Source organism: Neovison vison, chromosome 8 (genome assembly GCF_020171115.1).
Source record: "Neovison vison isolate M4711 chromosome 8, ASM_NN_V1, whole genome shotgun sequence".
Classification (NCBI taxonomy): domain Eukaryota; kingdom Metazoa; phylum Chordata; class Mammalia; order Carnivora; family Mustelidae; genus Neogale; species Neogale vison.
This window is the reverse complement of record NC_058098.1, coordinates 143,860,586-143,881,354: the sequence shown is the minus strand read 5'-3', so window position 1 is coordinate 143,881,354 and position 20,769 is coordinate 143,860,586. Positions and strand designations below refer to the sequence as shown.

The 20,769-nt window shown below is 51.7% G+C and overlaps 1 protein-coding gene across 1 annotated transcript in view; it reads left to right on the top strand.

The window, feature by feature from the left end:
• The window catches only part of EIPR1 (EARP complex and GARP complex interacting protein 1), a 125,715-nt gene continuing 104,946 nt past the window's right edge, over positions 1 to 20,769 (top strand). Inside the window, exons 1-2 of the mRNA XM_044262166.1 lie at positions 1 to 177; positions 12,546 to 12,629. Of these exons, the coding sequence (XP_044118101.1) occupies positions 136 to 177; positions 12,546 to 12,629 (126 nt within the window). The 5' untranslated portion in view covers positions 1 to 135. The remainder of the gene's footprint in view (positions 178 to 12,545; positions 12,630 to 20,769) is intronic.

Genomic DNA, 20,769 nt, shown 5'->3' with positions numbered 1-20,769 from the left:
GTACGGCCTACGGGAGCCGAGGTGGGCCCAGAAGGCCTCCAGCTTGGGCCTCCCGGGCGGGAGGGAATGAATGGGAGCTGAGCCCGAGGGGCGCCCGTTCTAAGCACAGGTCTGAAGCGGGTGAGCGGCCGCAGCATGGAGGACGACGCTCCCGTCATCTATGGGCTGGAGTTCCAGGTGCGTCCCAGGAGAGCCCCCGGGCCGCGCTGTTTGCAGAGCGCTGCTGGCGCGGCCCGGCCCCCTCGTGCCGCTGAGGGCCGGGGCTGCGGGGAGCGCCTTTAAAGGACTCCGTTGTCCAGGAAGGCCCAGGGTCCTGCGGGACGCAGGGTGGGCGCAGCGCCGGGGCCCACGACCGCCGGGCTGGGGGCCCCGCCGCCTCCCCTCCCGCAGCCCTGGGTGTCGCTGGGGGCTGATCCGCACCGCGTCCCGCGCGGGACCCCCGCCCCGCGCCGTGTGCGGTTCCCTGCAGCGCGCAGTTCTGGGGCGGGCGCCGCGTCCGCGGGTGTTCCGGGGTGGGGGAGGTGCAGAGGTCAGCGGGAAGCCCTTTACTGCCCTCCACCCAGTTCCCGTGCTCGGCGCTGCCCACCGTGACCCCCGTGCTCTGCGCGGCTGCTCACCGTGGCGGTCCATAGTAGGCGCTCTGGCCAGGCCGAAACGCAGGGTACATCCCCCCCACCCCGGGGGCAGTTTAGCAGGACAGCAGGGACGTCTGTGGGGAGCGTGGAGAAGGGAGGGGCAGGGGTCGGCGGATCTGGAAGGGCAGCGAGGTCGCACTGGGCGGGCCTGATAGAGCCCTGCGTTGGCGTCACCTCTTCAGATGGCTTTGGGAACCTTAAGGCACTCAGGGACAGATACAGAGACAAAAGACACAGTTCACTGCCTTATGAAGCACTTGATAACGTAATTGTGTACCCCAAATGTGTGTTAACAACATAAATAAGGGGGGCCCCTGGGTGGTTCAGCCCGTGAAGCGTCTGCCTTCCGCTCAGGTCCTGGTCTCAGGGTCCTGGGGTGAAGCCCCTGCCTAGGGCTCCCTGCTTAGCGGGGAGTCCGTTTCTCCCTCTACCCCTTTGCACCGCTCATGCTCTCTCCTCAAATGAGTAAATAAGCGTCTTAAAAAAAAAAAAAGACAAAACTGAGAAATATAAAGGCTCTTTGGTTTCAAGAAGTTTACAGTGAGAGCATCAGTGGTGTTAGTTACTGAAAGCCTGGGCACCACCATAGCTCCTGAAGTTTAAATCCTGGCTCCAGGGGCGTCTGGAGGGCTCACTTGGTTGAGTGTCCCACTCTTGATTTCCACTCAGGTCATGATCTCAGGGTCCTGGGATCCAGCCCTGCCTGGGGCTCCCCACTCAGCGGGGAATCTCCTGGACACACTCTCTCTCTCTCTCTCAATCTCCCTTTCCCTCTTCCCTTGCCCTGCTTGCTTGTGCGCTCTGTCTCATAAATAAATAAATAAAATCTTTAAATCCCGTCTCCAACACTTACCTTGTAACCCTGGGTTCGTTTCCTTGCCAGTAAAATGGGAAAATGAGCTTGGATCCCCTGTGGCTGTTAGGAAAATTAAATGAGTTAATACGTTTAATTCAGGCACTTAGAACATTGCCTGGCACATAATAGACACTCAGGAAATGTTCTAATTATTATCATAAGAAAAAATTCTTACAGATAAATCCATACAAGGCAGTATCAAAGTGTCCTATGAGGAATGAGCTGTGTTTAGCTTTTGGCCGCTAACACAGTCACCCAAGACTGCCTTAACTAGCAGCTTCTTCTTCTTCTTTTTCTAAAGATTTTATTTATTTGACAGACAGAGATCACAAGTAGGCAGAGAGGCAGACAGAGAGAGAGAGGAGGAAGCAGGCTCCCCGCTGAGCAGAGAGCCGGATGTGGGGCTCAAACCCAGGACCCTGAGATCATGATCTGAGCCGAAGACAGAGGCTTTAACCCACTGAGCCACCCAGGCGCCCCTTAACTAGCAGCTTCTGAGAGCAATCCTGTGTGCTGCTGAAGACTGCCAGGACTTCACGTCTCTCGCAGTCCTACTTAGAGATGCTGTTCTGTGGGCCACGCCCACCTAGCCAGCAAGTGATAAACTTGGGATTCTAACCTGGAGAGGCTTTAAACCTAAGCCAACTTCAAAGCCCCTTAACTACAAAGTTGCACTGCTTTCCCCTGGAAAAGGTGCGCGTGTGGCCACATGTGGAGGGAGCCTGTGGGGATTGAGGGTCCCTGACCTCGTACTTCCTAAAGTGTGCATCTGATTCCAGTGTCCCTAATCACTTCCTTAGCTCCTTAAGAAATAGCCTGAATAACAGAGCTTTTGATCTTCAGTGTTGGATCTTTGAGATAACAAATGTTATTTCCTGGGATTAGTATCAAGGAGTGGATCCTTGCCTTGGGCATCAAATGTTTTATCTGAATTTCTCCTTTATCTTAAAAGAAGTAGCAGATTTTTACTCTTCTTTACTTTGGACAGTATGTGGGCCATGACATTCTCGAATTTGCAGAATCCATACTAGAGTAAACATAAAAAGAACTGGAAGTCACAGTGGAGGTTTTTGGTTGTCAGTGACATTCAAATCACTGTGGAGAGCACTTTACTTCAGAAGGTAGGGCTCTGGAGGTTCCTGGGTGGCTCAGTCGGGGAAGCGCCTGCTTTTGGCTCAGGTCATGGTCTCAGGGTGCTGGGATCCAGACACACATCGGGCTCCCTGTGCAGCAGGGAGCTGCTTCTCCCCCTTCTTCTGCCTGCTGCTCCCCCTGCTTGTGTGTGTGCCCATGCTTTCTCTCTGTCTTAAATAAAATCTTTAAAAACAATAAAAGATGATGAGGATCTGATTGTTGACCAGCAATTGAGGTGGTGGGGCTCAAGGATAAAATAAGTTCCTTCTATGTCAATAAAGTCAGAAGAGCCCCATACAGGGGTCATTAAAATAAAAATGCAGGGCACGTTTGTGTATGGAACATTATGATATGTGATTGACATCTTTTACTCTTAGAAAGCAACTTTTGATGTGTATTTATGATTTTATTTTATTTTATTTTATTTTTTATCTTATTTATTTATTTGAGAGAGAGACAGTGAGAGAGAACATGAGAGAGGAGAAGGTCAGAGGGAGAAGCAGACTCCCCATGGAGGTGGGAGCCTGATACGGGACTCGATCCTGGTACTCCGGGATCATGACCTGAGCCAAAGGCAGTTGCTTAACCAAGCGAGCCACCCAGGTGCCCCTAGTTCTTTTCATTTTTGTGCATTTAAAATTAAAAAGAAAATCCAAGTAATTCTTACTGTCTTTTAAGAAGTCAGATTGCTGAAAATCTGATTAAGATCTGCAGGATCTTACCTGCATCTTATCTGATTGCCTGTCGTTAACGTTTTCCATCTTACCCGATTCCCTGACAACTACATTCAACTTAGAATTGTTTCTTCTCTTTACCATTCATTCATAAAGATTTTATTATTTTTTTAAATATATTTGTCACAGAGAGGGAGAGCACAGGCAGGGGGAGCAGCAGCCAGGGGGAGAAACAGGCTTCCCACTGAGCAGGGAGCCCAACGCGGGACTCAGTCCGAGGATGCGGGGATCATGACCTGAGCTGAAGGTGGATTCTTAAATGACTGAGCCACCCAGGCACCCAGAATTTTAAGTTTGATGCCTTATTTTTGTATATGCATGCCCCAACTTTCCTAGTTAATGGTGCGCTTGCTGGCCATGTGCTGGTACCCCTGCATGTTCTCTGTTGGGTGTCCCAGTTCCCTGTCTTGCGTCCTTTTGTCCTGTGTTTCTCTTACTAGTCTAGACGATCCTGGCCTGACATGCTGTCCCTGTCGTACTTGCTTTGCGAGATGATGACCAGAGTCTATTTACAATAACAAGACAAGGAATATACCACCGTGTCCACGCCAGAGTTTACGGCTTTTTCCTGAAAGGGAGGAGAGTCATTTTACGGGACGTCCAGTAACCGTGGTCAGTTGGTCACCGGACTGACTGCTCCCAGACTAGGCACAGGGACCACACAGTTTAACAGTGACACATTTTAGCACAAAGCCATCTTATAGTTACATTTTATGGATTTGTGTATTTGACCTTTGTGTGCGTTATGCTAATTATGATCGTGATTTTTGTTATGGGTGTTTCTCCAGCATGGTCTGAATTTGAAATAGTGTGAATGAGACTTCTGATACCTTGCACACACTCTCAGTGTCCTGAGCAGGAGAAATCAGCCTTCCCAGGTTGAGTTTAATCTGTAATTCTTAGTTAACAGAACCGTAGTTCTTTGTAACTATTCAAAAGTTTCTACAAACAAGATTATTTCTCTCCTGCACACTCATTTCTTTGAAACTTTCTGCATTAAGAAGACCTTCTTGGGGTGCGTGGGTGGCTTGGTGGTGTGTCTGACTCTTGGTTTCAGCTCAGGTCATGATCTCAGGGTCATGGGATAGGGCCCCGCGTTGGACTTCGCGCTAAACTGAGTCTGCTTGAGATTCTCTCTCTCTGCCCCTTTTTCTGTCTCAAATAAATAAATAAATAAATCTTTCAAAAAAGGAAAAGACGATCTTCTGTGGTTGCAAGGGCCCCTAGTCCTCCAGCAGACATGCCGAGTGACCATTGCATCCCACTGAAGTGGCTTGACCGTGTCTGCCTTGCCCATTCCTGAGCCTCAGGCGCTCTCCCAACACTGGCCTTTGGATCTGTGGTCACCAGCTCTTCTGATTTCTTCCTTTCTTTTGAGGTTAGGTTTGGTCATTCATGCTTTCCTAGGAAATGCATTCATTTATTCTGTCAACCAGTACTTCTGGTCTGCGGTGTGCCAGACATTACTGTGTGCCCTGGGACGTGGCGGGAGGGAAGCAAACAGCTCAGCAGCCCTCCCTCCTGGAGGCCCCAGTGCAGAGCGGAAGCCAGGTGAGCAGCCTTCGGTGCTCTTCCAAGACTCCTCGGTCGCCGGCCGACTTGATTTGATGTCATTCTGTTTTCGTAACGTGAGCATCGAGACCGTGAATCTCCTTCTGAGCACTGACTTCTCAATTTTACTGTTTTCTGGGTGTTGTACGGTTTTGCACTTGATGTCCTTTGTCACCTGAAACTTGCTGGGGTCTTTCTCAGCCCCGCCCGCATCGTCTGCTGTGAGTGGGGGTCCGTCCGAGTGTCCTTCTTGCGGTGGCTCTATGCTTCCCTCGGTGAGCTCCGTGAGCCCAGACCTCAGCTGAGGTTGTCGTGCCTTGTCTTCTCCAAGCTGTGCCTTGGATTCCCCCTTGTACTTTTCTCTTCCGTTTTTCCTGTGAACTGTTGGAGAAGGACTGCTCTGTTGGGTCGTACAGGCCTGGCTGCGTGTACACACAGTGAGTACATGTGTAGTGTGTACAGAGAGCGTTGGCTCTCCTGTGGCAGCACGTGGTCACCGTGTGCGTGTCTTCTGAGGGCTTTTCCGGCCACTCTGACTCGCTGTCCTTCCTGGTGGTACCCTTGCAGGGCTCCTGGGCTCCTCCGATCCTGGTCTCTTGTGGGCGAGCCTTTCTGTCCAGCTGCTGTGGGCTTTGTACGCAGGTTCGGACCCGGCCCCAGCTGGCGGGAACTGCTGCAGCCTGGGTCTGGTTTGTGAGGGAATCTGCAGCCCTCATTCATCCCCCGGCAGAGACGACGGCCCAGTCCGGCTGCCCACGGTGCAGCACCCCCTCCACTCTGGGTGACCAGAGTGCTTCCAGACGGGATGCCTGGCCTGCCCGGCCTGCTCTGACTCTTGCCACCAGCCGTGCCCCTGTCCTGCCGTCCCATCCCCGCGGGGCTGCCATCTCTGCGGGGCAGGAGGGGATGCTGCCAGGGCCCTCTTCATCCCCCCTCTTGGCTCTGACCTCTGCCTTCGAATCTTTCCTTCATGGTGTGTGTTTGGATTATAGATGTTTCTGGCTTCATTGAAGACGGTCTCTGTCTCCGCTTTCACTTTGCCTCTTGCTTTTGTGTCATGTTTGTGTTTTTGGATTTGTGGTCACTAGCTCTTCTGTTCCCTAGAGTTTGGAAGAGCAAAATTTAGACTTCAGCCTACTGCTCAAAAACCTGAGGTCCCGATTTGACTTGATAAGGTCAGAAGGTGGAGGGCGAGCTGGAGTGAAAATCCTCACGTCAGGCAGGCTGGCTACGCAGTTGTGGAAATGCCGTTCAAGCAACGTAGCAGGGAGGGGTGGTGGCACGGCCGGAGAGGAGCTGGGGGGGCGGGATGCGGGGTTAGGGGATCCTATGTGGTCCGCCTGGTAGGCAGGGGTGGGAGGGGTCGGGCTGGTAGCCAGAAGGACGGGCAGGCCTAGGGAGGGGCCTCAGGCCAGTGCAGTGAGGCCTAGGGAGTGAGCCTCTCGGCTGGCCACGGACCTGATTCCTGATTAGTGGGCGTGGCCACTGGCCTGGTTACAGTGATGATGCCTGTGGGAGGGGGATTTGCTTGGAGGGAAGTGTGGCCCGGGGAGAGTCAGGATGGAGCCGGGACACAAAGCCACAGTGTGAGCAAGGGGAACCTGTGGTGATGGACGGGGTCCTCAGGGGCCAGAGGACAGAGGGGTCCCTCGTCACGGGTGCCTGAGGCTGTGGGGCTGGGGCCGCAGGGAAAGCAGCGCTGCGGGGTGGCTGCAGTGAGGCCAGGTCAGCAGAAGGGGAGGAACTGCTCAGGGTCGGGGAAGGCTCCCCCGGTCTATGCCGCCACGAAGCGTGGCAGTGAATGGAAGAATGGAGGTCGGCAGCAGCTTGAGAAGCAAAGGAGTCAAGGTAAGACATTTTCAAAGGACAAGGGGGTGTGTGCCTTGATTTTCCCAGTTAAGGGGAAGAAATCAGAGTAGAAAAGAGGGACAGAGAAGAGACAGGGCTGCCCAGTGTTGTGTGCTGCACACGGGCAGCAGGGGCTCCCCCTTCCCTGGGCAGGAGGGCAGGTGGCGACCTCTGCAGGAGGCCAGCCGATGGCTTCTGTGTCGCTGCTCCAGTGTGAGGCCAGTTTTCCGCTGTACGACGGGGCTGGGTTGCTGTAGGGGCTCCAGACGGGCAGGCAGGGCAGAGCAGAGTGGGCGGGGGACAGGTGGCAGCCCCTCGGTGGGGCTGAAAGGTCAGCCTTTGCACGCACAGGAGTGAGGGTGTGAGTGAATGTACCAGTGATCATGTGTGGTGTGGCCCCTTCGTCCCCAAGAGCGCTGCTGTTGCCCCAGTTTTCCGTGAGCAGCTCAAGAGCTTTGGTGCTTCTCTGCCGCACTCTGGACCTCTGCGGTGCGGGGTGCGAGATGGGGCGGAGCAGTAGGTGTTTACTTAGTACAGAGTGAAGAAGTGGGGCTCTGCCTCCTTTTCGCTCGGACTTTCTTTGTGTTTGCGAAGTGGAAGCGATCTGCCGCGCGCTGAGGAGGTGCTGCTGTGTGAGGAAGGTCGCCGGGTGCTCGCCGGCTCCCTGCTTGGTCTTCCTGGGAGGGCGGGCAGCTCGCCGTAAAGACGCCGTTTCTGGGGCGCCTGGGGGGCTCAGTGGGTTAAAGCCTCTGCCTTCGGCTCAGGTCATGATCCCAGGGTCCTGGGATCGAGTCCCGCATGGGGCTCTCTGCTCAGCGGGGAGCCGTTTCCCCCCCTCTCTCTGCCTGCCTCTCTGCCTACTTGGGATCTCTGTCATATAAATAAATAAATAAAAAGAGGCTGTTTCTGCGGGGAGACCGCTTCGGGTAGAAGGTCCAGCCGCCCGGTCTCTGCCGCGGAAAGCACGGGCTCTGTTCCACCTGCTCACCTTGGCTGCGCCTTACGCTTGCCTGGGGCGCGGCTCTCGGGGGCGAAGCTCTGATGGGCCACGGGGCTGGACGGTCAGCAGAGGGAGCATTCACTGGCTCGGACTACTAAGCCCGTGAAGACAACCTTGAGTCGCCCAAGGGGCCGCTCAGTGCGCAGCGAGTCCGGGGAGGCCTGGGGCTGCCGCCCTGGGGTGGAGGGGAACTTCCACAGCGCGTCCCGGGACCTTCCCACCGAGAGCCCGGCTCCCCGGCATCCGCCCGTGCCGCGCCCTGGCTCGGCTCACTGACCGGCGAGGTGCGGGGAAGACAGCGGTCAGTGCCGTGGCGTAGAATGAGAGCGCCGTGACCGTGCTCTGCCTTCAGTCCCGTGTACGGGTTCTTACCTATGCCCGTCCCCACGGCACCACAGCAGGAAGAGAGCCGGCTGGGAGTCCGGGTGCTTCTTCTTCTAGGGGCTTTGTGACCATGGCCAAGTCACTGAACCTCGCCGGTCCTCAGCGGCTTTATCTTCTAAGGAGCAATAATATTGTCCATCCTGACTTTCAGTTTCCTTCATTGTGTTATGAAGATGAACCAAGGTAAAATACATGCACATGCTTTATGGCCTATTATACCTAAAATTTGATCTTGTAATAACGAGGTCATTGGAGCACCTCAGAACTATTACCATGACTAGATTTAAGAAGGTCATTTGATCATTCCCTTCATCATAAGACCAGCATTACAGACACATATCTGTCACTCAAATGGCCAGAGTTAAGTTATTATTATTATTCTTACCTAATAAAGTACTAAACGATCTTAGATTCAATGTTTTTGAGATTTCACTGTAATTTTTAAAGATTCAGGGTTTTTTTTTTTTTGGTAAGAGTAATTCTCTTCAGTTTTTTATTTTTATTTACTTATTTTGGAGAGAGTGCATGCATGTAAGCAGGGGGAGGGGAGAGGGAATCTCAAGCAGATTCCGAGCTGAGCATGGAGCCCATCGTGGGGCTTGATCTTACGATCCCAAGACCTTGACCTGAGCTGAAACCAAGAAGTGGACGCTTCACTGACCGTGCCACCATGGTGCCCCTCCTCTTCAGTGCTTTAAAAAAGAAGGGGCTTGCTGTGTGACAGCATGCAGAGTTTCAAACTCGTGGTGCTTTTCTAAACTGTGGCAGCTTTTGTCTCTGAAACACACGAGCTCTTGGACTTCATTTCCTTGCATGCTTACCCAGGGCTGCGGCTCCAGGCTCTGGCTCCGGGCTCTGTAAATTGCTTCGGGATGAAGCAGGTTGGATGCTGCCTCATGATGGCCTCAGCAGCCCTGCAGGTCTGAGCTGGCCTTTCATTCCATCTCATGGCAACTAACACAGCGTATTTCTCCCTGCTTTCCGGTGATGGAACGTAGTGCTGTCTTCTGCTGAAGACAAACTCATGGCTGTGTTTTGATCAATGTTGATTTGCTGCTGCGTGGTCTGGGCCAGGGGCTCTGATATATACTCATTTCCCACCTGCTGTGTTTGGGTCTTGTCCACTGTCTCCTGCGAATCTGTTTCCTGAGGGCAGGGCCAGTGTCCTGCCCTCCATGGCACCTTCCACACGTGGCCGTGGTGCAGGGGTCACATGGTCAGCTCGCACTTGCTGACTCGAAGCATGAATGGAGTCTTTTCGTAGAAAGTAATCATTTCTCTCAGATGAGTCCTCTTCTGGGCCCTGTTTTAGGGGCTTTCCGGCTTCTTCTGTCTGGGGTGATGGCATGTACCTCCATTTGAGTCTTCGTGTTCTTGTTTGAAGGGGGACCCTGCCCCGCATCCCCTCTGTTGACCTGGGCTCTGCCTTCCAAGCAGCTGGGCTTTGTCTGTGCAATGGTGTGGGTGGTTCCTCACCAGTCCTTTTCCTCTAAGCGAGTGGCACTCGAATTAGCAGGATTCAGGGCATCTGTGGATTTGCTGGTATCACGTGCAGAGTTCTACTCGGTGTATTTTTGGCAGAAGGTGTATAGACTCACAAAGAATTCATCAGTTTTGCTAAGAGGTCTGCGACTGCCGTCCAGTTCTGTTGAGCAGGTTGTAGGCAGGTTGGCGAGAAACTGGATTTCTTCCTCTTGACGTCTCATAATGTGGGTACTGCTCTGGACATGTATGTTCTTGCTGTTACTGACATGTGATCTTGTAGTTAATGTTTTTCTGCCAGCAACCCTTTGTGAGGAGGGGTAGGGACGTAGGGCTGTGGTTGCATTTTCTGAGAGCATGGCATGAAATTGTTGTCTACAAACCTTTTGGCAGTGGACACTGAAAAGGTCTTGCTCACCCCTGCTGTGGAAACCAAGTCAAAAACGAGACAGACGGACTGGTCAGGATGCTGCTATACTGTTTCTCTATCCCGTTATATTTATTTATTTTTAAGATTTATTTATTTATTTACCTGAAAGAGAGAACACGTGCACATGAGTGGGGAGGGGGACAGAGGGAGAGGGAGAAGCAGACTTCCGCTGAGCAGGGAGCCCGATGCAGGGTTCAAGCCTAGGACCGTGCGATCGTGACCTGAGCTGAAGGTAGACACTTAACTGAGTCCTCTAGGGGCCCTGCTCACCCTATTTTAGGAAGAATGAGTAAGAAATTGAGAAACACGTAGGAGTAAGATGTGGTGGAGGAGGACGTGGGGCGTCTTGGCTGTTTCTACCTGCATGTGGGAAGGGAGCATGTGGACAGTGGCCTGCGTGGTGGTATCCGTTTCTTGTCGTTGCCAGAACAAGTCAGCACCAATTTCATGGTAGTATTTATTTATTTACTTATTTGACAGAGAGAGATCACAAGTAGGCAGAGAGACAGGCAGAGAGAGAGGAGAAAGCAGGCTCCCCGCTGAGCAGAGAGCCTGATGCGGGGCTCGATCCCAGGACCTGGGATCGTGACCTGAGCCGAAGGCAGAGGCTTTAACCCACTGAGCCACCTAGGTGCCTCAATTTAATGGTTTTAAAGAACAGCACCTTGTACCTTACAATTCTGTAGTTCTGAAGCCTCATGTGGGCCTCATGGGGCTTAAATCAGGGCGTTGGTAGGGCCGCATTCTTCCCTGGAGGCTCGGGGGCAATCTGTTATCTTGCCTTTTCTAGCTTCTTGAGGGGCCTGTTGTACTCCTTGGTCCATGGACTCCTTCCATATTCAACGCCTGCAGCCGCTGCCCCCACCCTCCCAGCCACCTGCGCCTCCCACGGGCTTCCTGTGTCCCTCTCATGCTGCCACCTTTCCTCCCACGGGCATCAGAGCACGAGCTGTGGGGATGGAGGGATTGGTCCCAGCACACTTCCTGGTTGTACTGAAAGAGATGTGGGTTTGGTTGTGTTTGTCCCACCACGAACATTAACCAGTTATGAACAGTCTTTTCCTTTGAGGCTTCAGACACTTCACCTGAAATTTTTTATTTGGTCTTTTAATTATTGACAATATTAAGCACAGGTGTCGTAATTCCTGCTGTGGTGCACCACCCCGATTCCTCTTTTGGGAAATGCAGCGGGTTCTGGGATTATGGGTGGCTGGGAGCTCTCGGTGGGTGCTGTTAGAGTTTGCCCTCAGCTGAGCAGAGCCGTGATGCCCTAAGTCACACTCCCTCCAGGAGAGCCTGCTGCCCACGACTGACTGGTGGGGTTGGGGGCAGGGTCGCAGATGGGCCTGGCCATGATGGCTCCACTCTGAGGGGCCACCCTGGCTCTGGCCTCCCTGTGGGCATTGCAGTTCTTCTGCGTCCTCTGGCCAGTCCTGCTTCCTTCACGCTTCGCTCCTGCTCCCCCTGTGGTGTCCTTCCCAAGAGTGTTTCCGGCAAACCTGTGCACAAAGCCTGATGTTCTACAGCTGGTTGCCCAGAGCCTGACCATCCAATTGCTCAGCAGGCCTTTCTGTTGTTTCCCGTTTGGCTTTTAATCATACGGTTTTGACTGGGTGTCGGACTAGTTATTTTTGATTGAGCGTTTGACATTGTGAGAAAAACTGTAGAACCTTTGGAGGTCTTTGACTTCCTCCGGAGGATTGGCGGGTGGCTGGCCGGCCCAGGAGCACCAGTCTGCTCAGTTACTTAAAATCCAGTCACGGACCAAGATGACCTGGAGCAGTAGTCTGTGCAGGTTGACCTCCTTCTAGTTCACCTTCACTCCTGGCCTCTGCCCTACGGGACCCCAACCCCGAGTGTTAGCTCTCCGCTGGCCCCTTCTCCGGGGCGGGCCCTGCACTCCGTGTTTGTCCCCTCAGTCCAGGGGCCTGTCAGAAGCGTTCCTTGGTGTCAGCTGCGAGCCACCCTTCCGGACTGGCAGCTGAGAGCGGACTGGAGGTCAGGCTTGCCGCTCGATGCTTTGCTCCTTCCCAAGATCCTGGCGTTTGTTCTTCGCTGTGGGAGCTCCTTAAAGGAGGCCTTGGAACAGATTCATAGTATTTTGTTTCATTTTAACGGTTGCCCTCTGCCGGAGCTTGGTTTAAACCACCTCTTCTGCCATTGCTGGGGGCGGTTTTCTGCCGCACTGTTGAAGGATGATTTGTTCCACCAGTCTGTTGCCGTTGAAAATTGTGGTTTCATTAAAAATACCATTTACATCTTTATTGCTTATTTTCTGTGCCCGTTTATAATTGTTTCTATGTGTGCATTTGAATGGAATTGTTAGTCACAATGTATATGAAAGTTGAAGGCCTTGCACCCACATTTCTCAGTTGCCTAGTGGGCACTTTGAACTACTGCCACCCCAGCAGCCGCAGAGAAGGTAACTGCCTTCTAAACTCTGTCAAGTCGAACTGCTTAAATGTGTGTGCGCTTTCCTTCCCTCCCGCAGGCACGTGCCCTCACACCTCAGACTGCAGAAACAGATGCCATTCGGTTTTTGGTCGGGACGCAGTCTCTCAAATATGATAATCAGGTAACTATGTTTGACAAATGTATACATGTTAATTTCTAAGCCTGTTCTTACTTTTATAATGATTTTGCTCTTGATTTTTTTCAAGCAACACTTGGGAAAATTAATGCCACACAAACAAAATAAAACTTTCATTGGGATTTAAATATCTGAGCTTACGTAATAATCGAGCTCAGCGATGTAAGCGTGCTCCGTGCAGCATGGCTGTTGTGGTTTCTGTCTGAGGTCATGTAGGGTTTGCCGTGTAAGTGACTGAGGAGCTCTCCAGGCACATGGTCGGCGCTACTGCCTGTCCCTGGGCCGCCGGGGGACACACGGTGTTCTTGCCAGCTGAGTCTGGATGAGGCCATCCTCTGCCAAGGGCCACGCTTTCAGTGCCGCACACAACAGGAGGGGCTGTTGTAGCCACTGCTGTAGTGAGAACGGTGGGCAGCTGATAGATCAGCCTTCAGCTCACGGCTCGACCCAGACATTTGACCTTGACCGGACGGATTAATCTTGCTGGACTTCATTTTCCTCATCACCAAGCTGGAGATAAGGCCATGTGGTCTCTGTACCTCACGGGTGCTGAGGATGTTGTGAAGAAGTGAACTGTCTTGGATCCTGGGGACATGGACAAAAGGCCGTGTGTCTTGGAGCAGGGCCTCTGCCCGGTTACCACTGTCCCGCAGGGGGAGTGGCTCTAAGATGGCCTTGAAAGTGTTTGGTGCCAGGTGTGGTGTGGTGAAATTGCCACGCTTGTGTTTTTAAATTCACATAGTCATTTTGGCGTCTGGTCTCGTGACCTATATGTGGAGATTTATAAATAAAAGTTTATGTTCTTTAACTTTATTTCCTATACCCAAAACATAGGTGTTAGGTCCTCCAATAATGGGTCCCTGATCAAAGGAGCAAGACTGATACAAAGCGAAGGTCAAGCAAAGCTTTATTTTGCACCAAGCATCGAGAATCAAACCGACCCATCCACCGCCAGTCTCCAGAATTAGCTCTGTCAAGGTCTCTTTAGGAGTCCGGTTCATTCTCTCTACTTGCCTGGAACTCTGGGGCCGGTAGGCACAATGTAGTTTCCAATTAGTGCCCACGGCCTTGGCCAATGCCTGTGAGATCAAACTCACAAATGCAGGGCCGTTGTCTGACCCGATTGTGAGAGGCAGCCCAAACCTAGGAATTATTTCTTCTTGGCTACCACTTTTTTACCACTTTTTGGCTACTACTCCTGCTGTCTCACATTTGGCGGAAAAAGCCTCTACCCAGCCTGAAAAGGTATCTACAAAAACTAACATGTACTGTGCCCATATTTTCTGGGTTTCATCTCTATAAAGTCTATTTCCCAATAAATTCCTGGTTCCTTACCTCTTTCTCTTTTCCCTCTTCTCATTCTAGTTCCTCCTGAATTAACTGCCGGGCTTTGAGCACATCTGTCAACTATATCCTGAACCATACGCCCTAATTTAGAAACCTGGAACTGCTTGCCTATAAGCTCCTTGAGTTTGCGTGTCCCCAAATGAGTACCCTGATGTATCTGGTCTACTAACTTCTTACCTAGACTTCAAGGAAGAATTAACTTTCCTGTTTTAGTCTTAGCCCAGTCCCCTTCATAGTCCAATTTAGCCCATTTCTGTAAATACTTTAAATCTTCCTCTGAATAGTCCGGTTTTTCTGGTAGGGCTGGAGCCGGAAGCGTCACCAGCTCTCGCACTGTTTCTCGGGCTGCTTGCTTTGCGGCTTGATCTGCTAATTGGTTTCCTTTTGAAATCAGATCAGTCCCCTTTTGGTGTCCCGGGCAATGCATAATGGCCACCTCTTTTGGGTCCCAAACAGCCTGGAGGAGAGCCAGTGTTTCTCCTCTGTTTTTAATTCCTTTTCCTTCTGCTGTTAATAGGCCCCTTTTTGTAAAAAGCCCCATGTATATGGAGTGTAGCAAAGGCGTACCTGCTGTCCTTATAAATGGTGGCGATTTTACCTTTGGCCATCTGTAGTGCCTTGGTAAGTGCAATCAGCTCCGCTTTTTGCACCGAGGTTCTGTATGGCAGGGCTGCCGTCCAGAGTTTCTGCTCAGGGGAAACCACTGCAGTCCCCGCATACCTCTTTCCATCGACCATGTAGCTACTCCCGTCTATGAACAGAGTCATCTCTGCATCCAGGAGGGGAATGTCTCTGAGGTCCAGCCTTATTTCTGTGACTTGGGTTACGACCTCCCCGCAGTCGTGTGGGTGGTCAGCCAGCTCTTCTGGCAGCAGTGTGGTTGGATTTAGCACCGCCGGGGGCCGGATGGTCACTCTTGGTTCATTGAGGAGGAGGGCCTGATACCCTGTCACTCGGGCGTTCGTCATCCATCACTCTGGTGGAGTCTGGAGAAGGCCCTTGATAGCGTGAGTGGTGGTCAAGATGAGATTTCGACCGAAAGTCAGTTTACTTGCATCTTGACCAGGAGGGCCATGGCAGCATTGATGCGGAGGCAAGGGGGGAACCCAGCCACCACTGGATCTAGTTTCTTGCTCAGATAGGCTACTGGCCTTCACCAAGGCCCCAGAGTCTGAGTTAAAACTCCTTTGGCCCTCCCCCACCCCCCCGCTTTTTCATCCACATACAAGTGGAAGGGCTTGGAAACATCTGGGATGGCCAATGCTGGGGCACGCAGTAAGGCTGTTTGTAATTCCCGAGATGCTCCTTCTGCCTCAGCTGTCCACCCTATCATAGTGAGCCCTCCTTTTGCCAGTTTGTAGAGAGGTTGGGCAATCTCCGCAAACTACGGTATCCACAGCCTACAGTAGCCCACCGTCCCAAGAAACTCCCTCACTTGTCGGGACGTGGTGGGGTGGGGGTATTGGGTGATCACCTGTTCCCTGGACTCAGACAGTGACCGCATTCCCTCGTGGAGATCAAAGCCTAGATAAGTGGTATGGCTCTGGCAGAGCCGTGCTTTCTTCACTGACACCCCATACCCTTTTTCCTGCAGAGTCTGTAAGAGAGCTCTCGTCCCCCGCAAACATGACTCAGTCCTCAGCGGCTACTAGCAAGTCATCAACGTACTGTAACAGAGTGACTCCTGGGTTGGAGGTTCTGTACTCATGCAAATCCTCATGTAGGGCCTCGTTGACGATAGTGGGCGAATTCTTGAATCCTTGGGGAAGTCTTGTCCAGGTGACCTGGCCTTGGAATCCTTCTCGTGGGTTGGGCCACTCAAAAAACAAAAAGGTGCTGAGAATTCCTTTGCTAAAGACATGCAGAAAGAATGCATCCTTGAGATCTAAGACGGTATACACAGTTCTTCTGGGGCCCAGGAGGGAGAGTAGGGTATAGGGGTTAGGCACTGTTGGGTGGATATCTTCAACCTGTTTATTAACTTCCTGCAAGTCTGGATGGGTTGGTACTCCCCAGTCTCGGCCTTTTTAATGGGCAGCAAAGGTGTGTTCCATGGAGACTTGCAAGGAGCTAGGATCCTGTCTCCTCGGAGGCGGTTAATGTGTTTTCTGATCCCTTCCTTTGCTTCCCAGGGGAGGGAGTGCTGCCAGACGTGAACAGCCGTGGCCGTTGCTTTTCATTGTATCACCACTGGAGGCTGTCCCTTGGCCAAGCCAGGGGCTTTCCCTTCTGTCCAGACTTCAGGAAACTCGACCTGAAGGGTTTGGAGAAGGCTCCCTTCTCTTGTCTCCTCTGGTTCTGAGACTGGCTCGTAAAGAAGGTATCCATCTACTGCTGCCGCAAACCTCTGCACAGTGGGTTATCTCAAGGTTACAGTCATATCTCCTTCTGAGAACTGAATGCCAACTCGTAGTTTGTGGAGGAGATCTTTCCCATCAGGTTATACGGGGCGTTAGGGAGGACCAAGAATGAATGCTTGACTACTCCCAAGGCCAAATTTAAAGTCCTTTCTGTTGTCCATTCATGTCTTTCTGTGCCATTCACCCCTTGTACCCCAGACTTTCTCTCCAGATAGTTTTCCCATAGGTTTAAGTAATGATGAAAATTGGGCTCCCATGTCCACCAAAAAATCAATTGATTTCCCCTCCACTTCAGTTTTTACCCGAGGTTCGGGGAGGGCTCTGAGCCACGGCCCCTTCAGTCTCTGATGGCCAGCATTGCCGTCTTCCTTTTGGGGCACTCCCTGGCCCAGTGTCCTTTTTCCTTACAGTAAGTGCACTGATCTGAATCTAAGTCTTCCTGCCTGTCTTCTCTGTGCTTAGGTTTTTCCTTCCATTTACCATCCCCTACCTGCCTTTTTCCTTTCCATTGACCTCTTTCCACCTGTCTCCTCCCTGCCTCATGTAATGCCAAAACCTTAACCAGTTTTTTTTTTTCTGTTTTTCATCCTCTTGCGCATCCCTGTTGTTAAACATCTCTTCTGCTATTCCCACTAACTCAGTCAGATTCTTCCCTTCAAATCCTTCAATTTTCTGAAGTTATTTCCTCTTTATATTTCTTCTTAAATTTCCTCTTTATATCTAGGGCTGACTGACTGGCAAAAGCAAGATTCACTGCCCTCTGATTTTTGGGTGCCTCAGGGTCGATCGGGCTATACATTTTATAGGCTCCAATAAGCCTTTCTAGGAAAGCTCCCGGAGACTCATTCTCACCTTCAGTCACCGCACTAATTTTAGATCTTTTTATGGGTCTCCTTACAGCTGCATGGAGGCCTCCCAGTAGAACCTGGCGGTAGAAGCGTAGGCTCTCCCTACCTTCACTGGAGTTTGACTCCCAGTTGGCGGGTTCCCTCGGGCAGGAGTCCTCCCTTTGCCGGGGATCGAGGTCCCTGCCAGGTCTCTCACTTATCACCTTATGGGTTTCTCGCATGATGTGATCCCGCTCTTCCGCATTAAAGAGAGCCATAAGGAGCTGTTGAATATCCACCCAGTGGGCTAATGGGTAAGAAAGACAGTCTCCAAGAGACTAATTAAATCTTGAGGGTGGACAGAAAAGGATTTGTGTTGGGCCTTCCAATTACAGATGTCAGAAGAGGAGAAAGGGATATAGGTTAGGTGGGGGTGCTCTCTCCCCTCTGATAGAGCAACCTCATGGAGAGGCAGCATTGGCGCTGATCGAACTGGTGAGGTAGAGGGAGGCAGAGGGGGATAGAGGAAAGGAGAAGGATCAGGGCGGTCTTTCTGCGTGGTGGTCCCATAGGTGGACCTCAACTGCATATGAGGTAGACTGGTAAGGGCATCTCAGGACCGAGAGTCAGGTTTAGGGGACAGATGGGAGGGCATTCCACATCCTCCACATCCGATGGGTGTAGGACAGTCTTCTTCCTTGGTTCCCCCTCATCTCTCTGTTCTGGTTTTGATGATCTAACCTGCCTTAGAGGGAGAGAGATGGTTTCATTAGTAGGGGAAGGTGAGACTTGAGCCATGATGGTGGCTTTTCTATCAGATATCGCCAGGCCATGATGTATGGTATTTGGTCTCGATGGAGAGCGAAGACCTTACTCTGGGTAGAGTAGATCTGAGCCAAGGCAAACATTCCTTCCAGTGGCCACCCTGTGGAGAAAATGGGCTACTCTAATTGGCAGTGTTTTTAGTTTAACCGGGTAAACCTTGCTACTCGACTGACTGGCTTTACCTTGAAAATCCTTGATATGCTGGAGAACAAGACTTAGGGGTGTCACAGGTCCCTTACTCCCACTTGCCCCATTTCTCCAAACACAATAAACAACACAACAGACAACAGAAAGATAAGACAAAGACAACCACGGGCCCAGTGATCCTCATCCAGAGCCTGCTGCTGGTGGGGACTTTCTCCATCCCCTGCAAACCCAACAAACAACAGACAACAAAAGGACAAGACAAAGACAACCACAGGCCCAGGGGTCCTTACCCAGAACCTGCCACCGATGGGGGCTTTCTTCTTCTTCTTTTTTTTTTTTTTTAAAGATTTTCTTTATTTATTTGTCAGAGAGAGAGGGAGAGAGAGCGAGCACAGGCAGACAGAGAGGCAGGCAGAGAGGCAGGCAGAGAGGCAGGCAGAGGCAGAGGGAGAAGCAGGCTCCCTGCCGAGCAAGGAGCCCGATGTGGGACTCGATCCCAGGATGCTGGGATCATGACCTGAGCCGAAGGCAGCTGCTTAACCAACTGAGCCACGCAGGCGTCCCAAGGGGGGCTTTCTTGATCTCCTGACTGCCCAGGGGGACTTGAACCCTGTGACCGCACAGGGGGACTCGAACCCCTTGACGATCTACCAGTGGTGGGATGGGGTGTCCCTGCATCCACTCCAGCCCTGGGGAGCATGGCTGCATCTAGCTTCTCCCTGGTGGGCTATACCATGGAGCTCTGCAACCAGACAGACAGACATGATCCCAAAATCTTACCTCTGGAGGCTTTTCCCAGAAATTCTTTTTTTTTTTTTTTAATTTTTTTTTTTAAAGATTTTATTTATTTATTTGACAGAGAGAGATCACAAGTAGGCAGAGAGGCAGGCAGAGAGAGAGAAGGAAGCAGGCTCCCTGTTGAGCAGAGAGCCCGATGTGGGGCTCGATCCCAGGACCCTGGGATCATGACCTGAGCTGAAGGCAGAGGCTTTAACCCACTGAGCCACTCAGGCACCCCTTTTCCCAGAAATTCTGATGCTGGCTCAGTTCTCATCATTTGATCCCAGACGAGCCCCCAGTGATAGGTTCCCCCAATAATGGGTCCGTGATCAAAGGAGCAAGACTGATACCAAGCGAAGGTCAAGCAAAGCTTTATTTTGCATGAAGCATGGAGAATCAAACTGACTGGTCGGGGCCGTCTCTTACAAAGAGGCGACCCCTCCCAGCCTCACAGACTAACTTTTATAGAGCAAAGGCCATGTGGTTGAGCCTGGGTACACACAGGTGGCCAATGAGATTGCAAAACACAGAGAAAACTGCACAGTCATGCTACGTTACACACGGGTGGCCAACGGAATTTCAATTTACCCTAGTAGATATTTGCACTAGCCTATCACCTTGGTCCGAATTGGCACCCAAAAGGCGGGGCCCACTCTCCTTGGTAGCTAGGGAGACAGTATGTGCGCCCCACTGATTGGCTGTCTCCACCTGGCCTGACCCGCCCTTGTATCTGTGCTTTGCTACCTGGGACTGGTTTCCGGACTTGTTTTTAAGTAAGTTCCTCTGGGAGGGGGGAGGGACAGGGTCAATCTAAGTTTACTGCATAAACAACAAAATGGCTCCCTCTGGCTAGGTAGGCCCTTACAATAGGAAAACCTTTATATACAAGGACTATTTTTATAATGTTACAAATAATTGTGAAACAACTCAGCAGCCATCAAAATGTGCGTTGACGGGAGCTGCTTTCTATGGTGGCAGATTCACAGGATGGGACCCCGTTGAACCTGGTTCCTCGTGGTGGGTTGGTCATCATAGATTGCACTCATTAAGTTATAAACTCATTAATGACATAATTTCAGAATCGTTTGGTGATTCAGTGAAATGTTAGAATTTTATCTATTGTGTGATCACAGTAGTGTCAAAAAAGACCATTTCTTAGTGGCTACAAATGTTGACTTGTTAGGTGTCTCCGTGGGGCCCATAGAATGTTACGTCAGTTATGCCTCAGAACAGTGGTGAATCAAGTTCAAACGCGAGTCTTACACACGGTGAAGAACTAGGAGGAAACGGGTCAAACAGCCTCAAAGTTCGAGCCACAGTAACCTTTGGGTGAGGTGAGCATTTGTGAGGTAGATCATTTTCCTAATTTTCTCTTTTCTGAATGTGTGTGTCACGTTCCTTCAGGCAGAATGTCAGGAAGAATGACTTTCTTAGGAAGATGGTTTCCAGTGGGCTCTTGCGGGGAGGAGGGACCTGGTGTGCGGGGTGGCAGCTCAGAGCTGCTGCGTTTGCAGGTGTGGCCGCTGGGGGAGGGGCTGGGTGGGCTCTGAAGTCACACTCGTGGCTTCTGTCCCACGGCTCGGCTGGGAATTGGGCACAGGGTGGGCAGTGGAGAACCCCAGTGGCCCTGTCTCCAGGCGTTGGCGCTCCTCACCTCGCCCACCTGCTTTCCCTCCCGCTCGGCCCGGTGGCTGTCCCGTGGACCTTTTAGGTACAGGGATCAGTTTTTAGCCTTCTGAGATTAGGGAGGAAATTACTATCATGTCATCATGCGTGACGGATGCTCAGTGAGTTAAAGGCCAGGTGAGGCAACGAGGGCACCCACAAGTCGCACTTGGT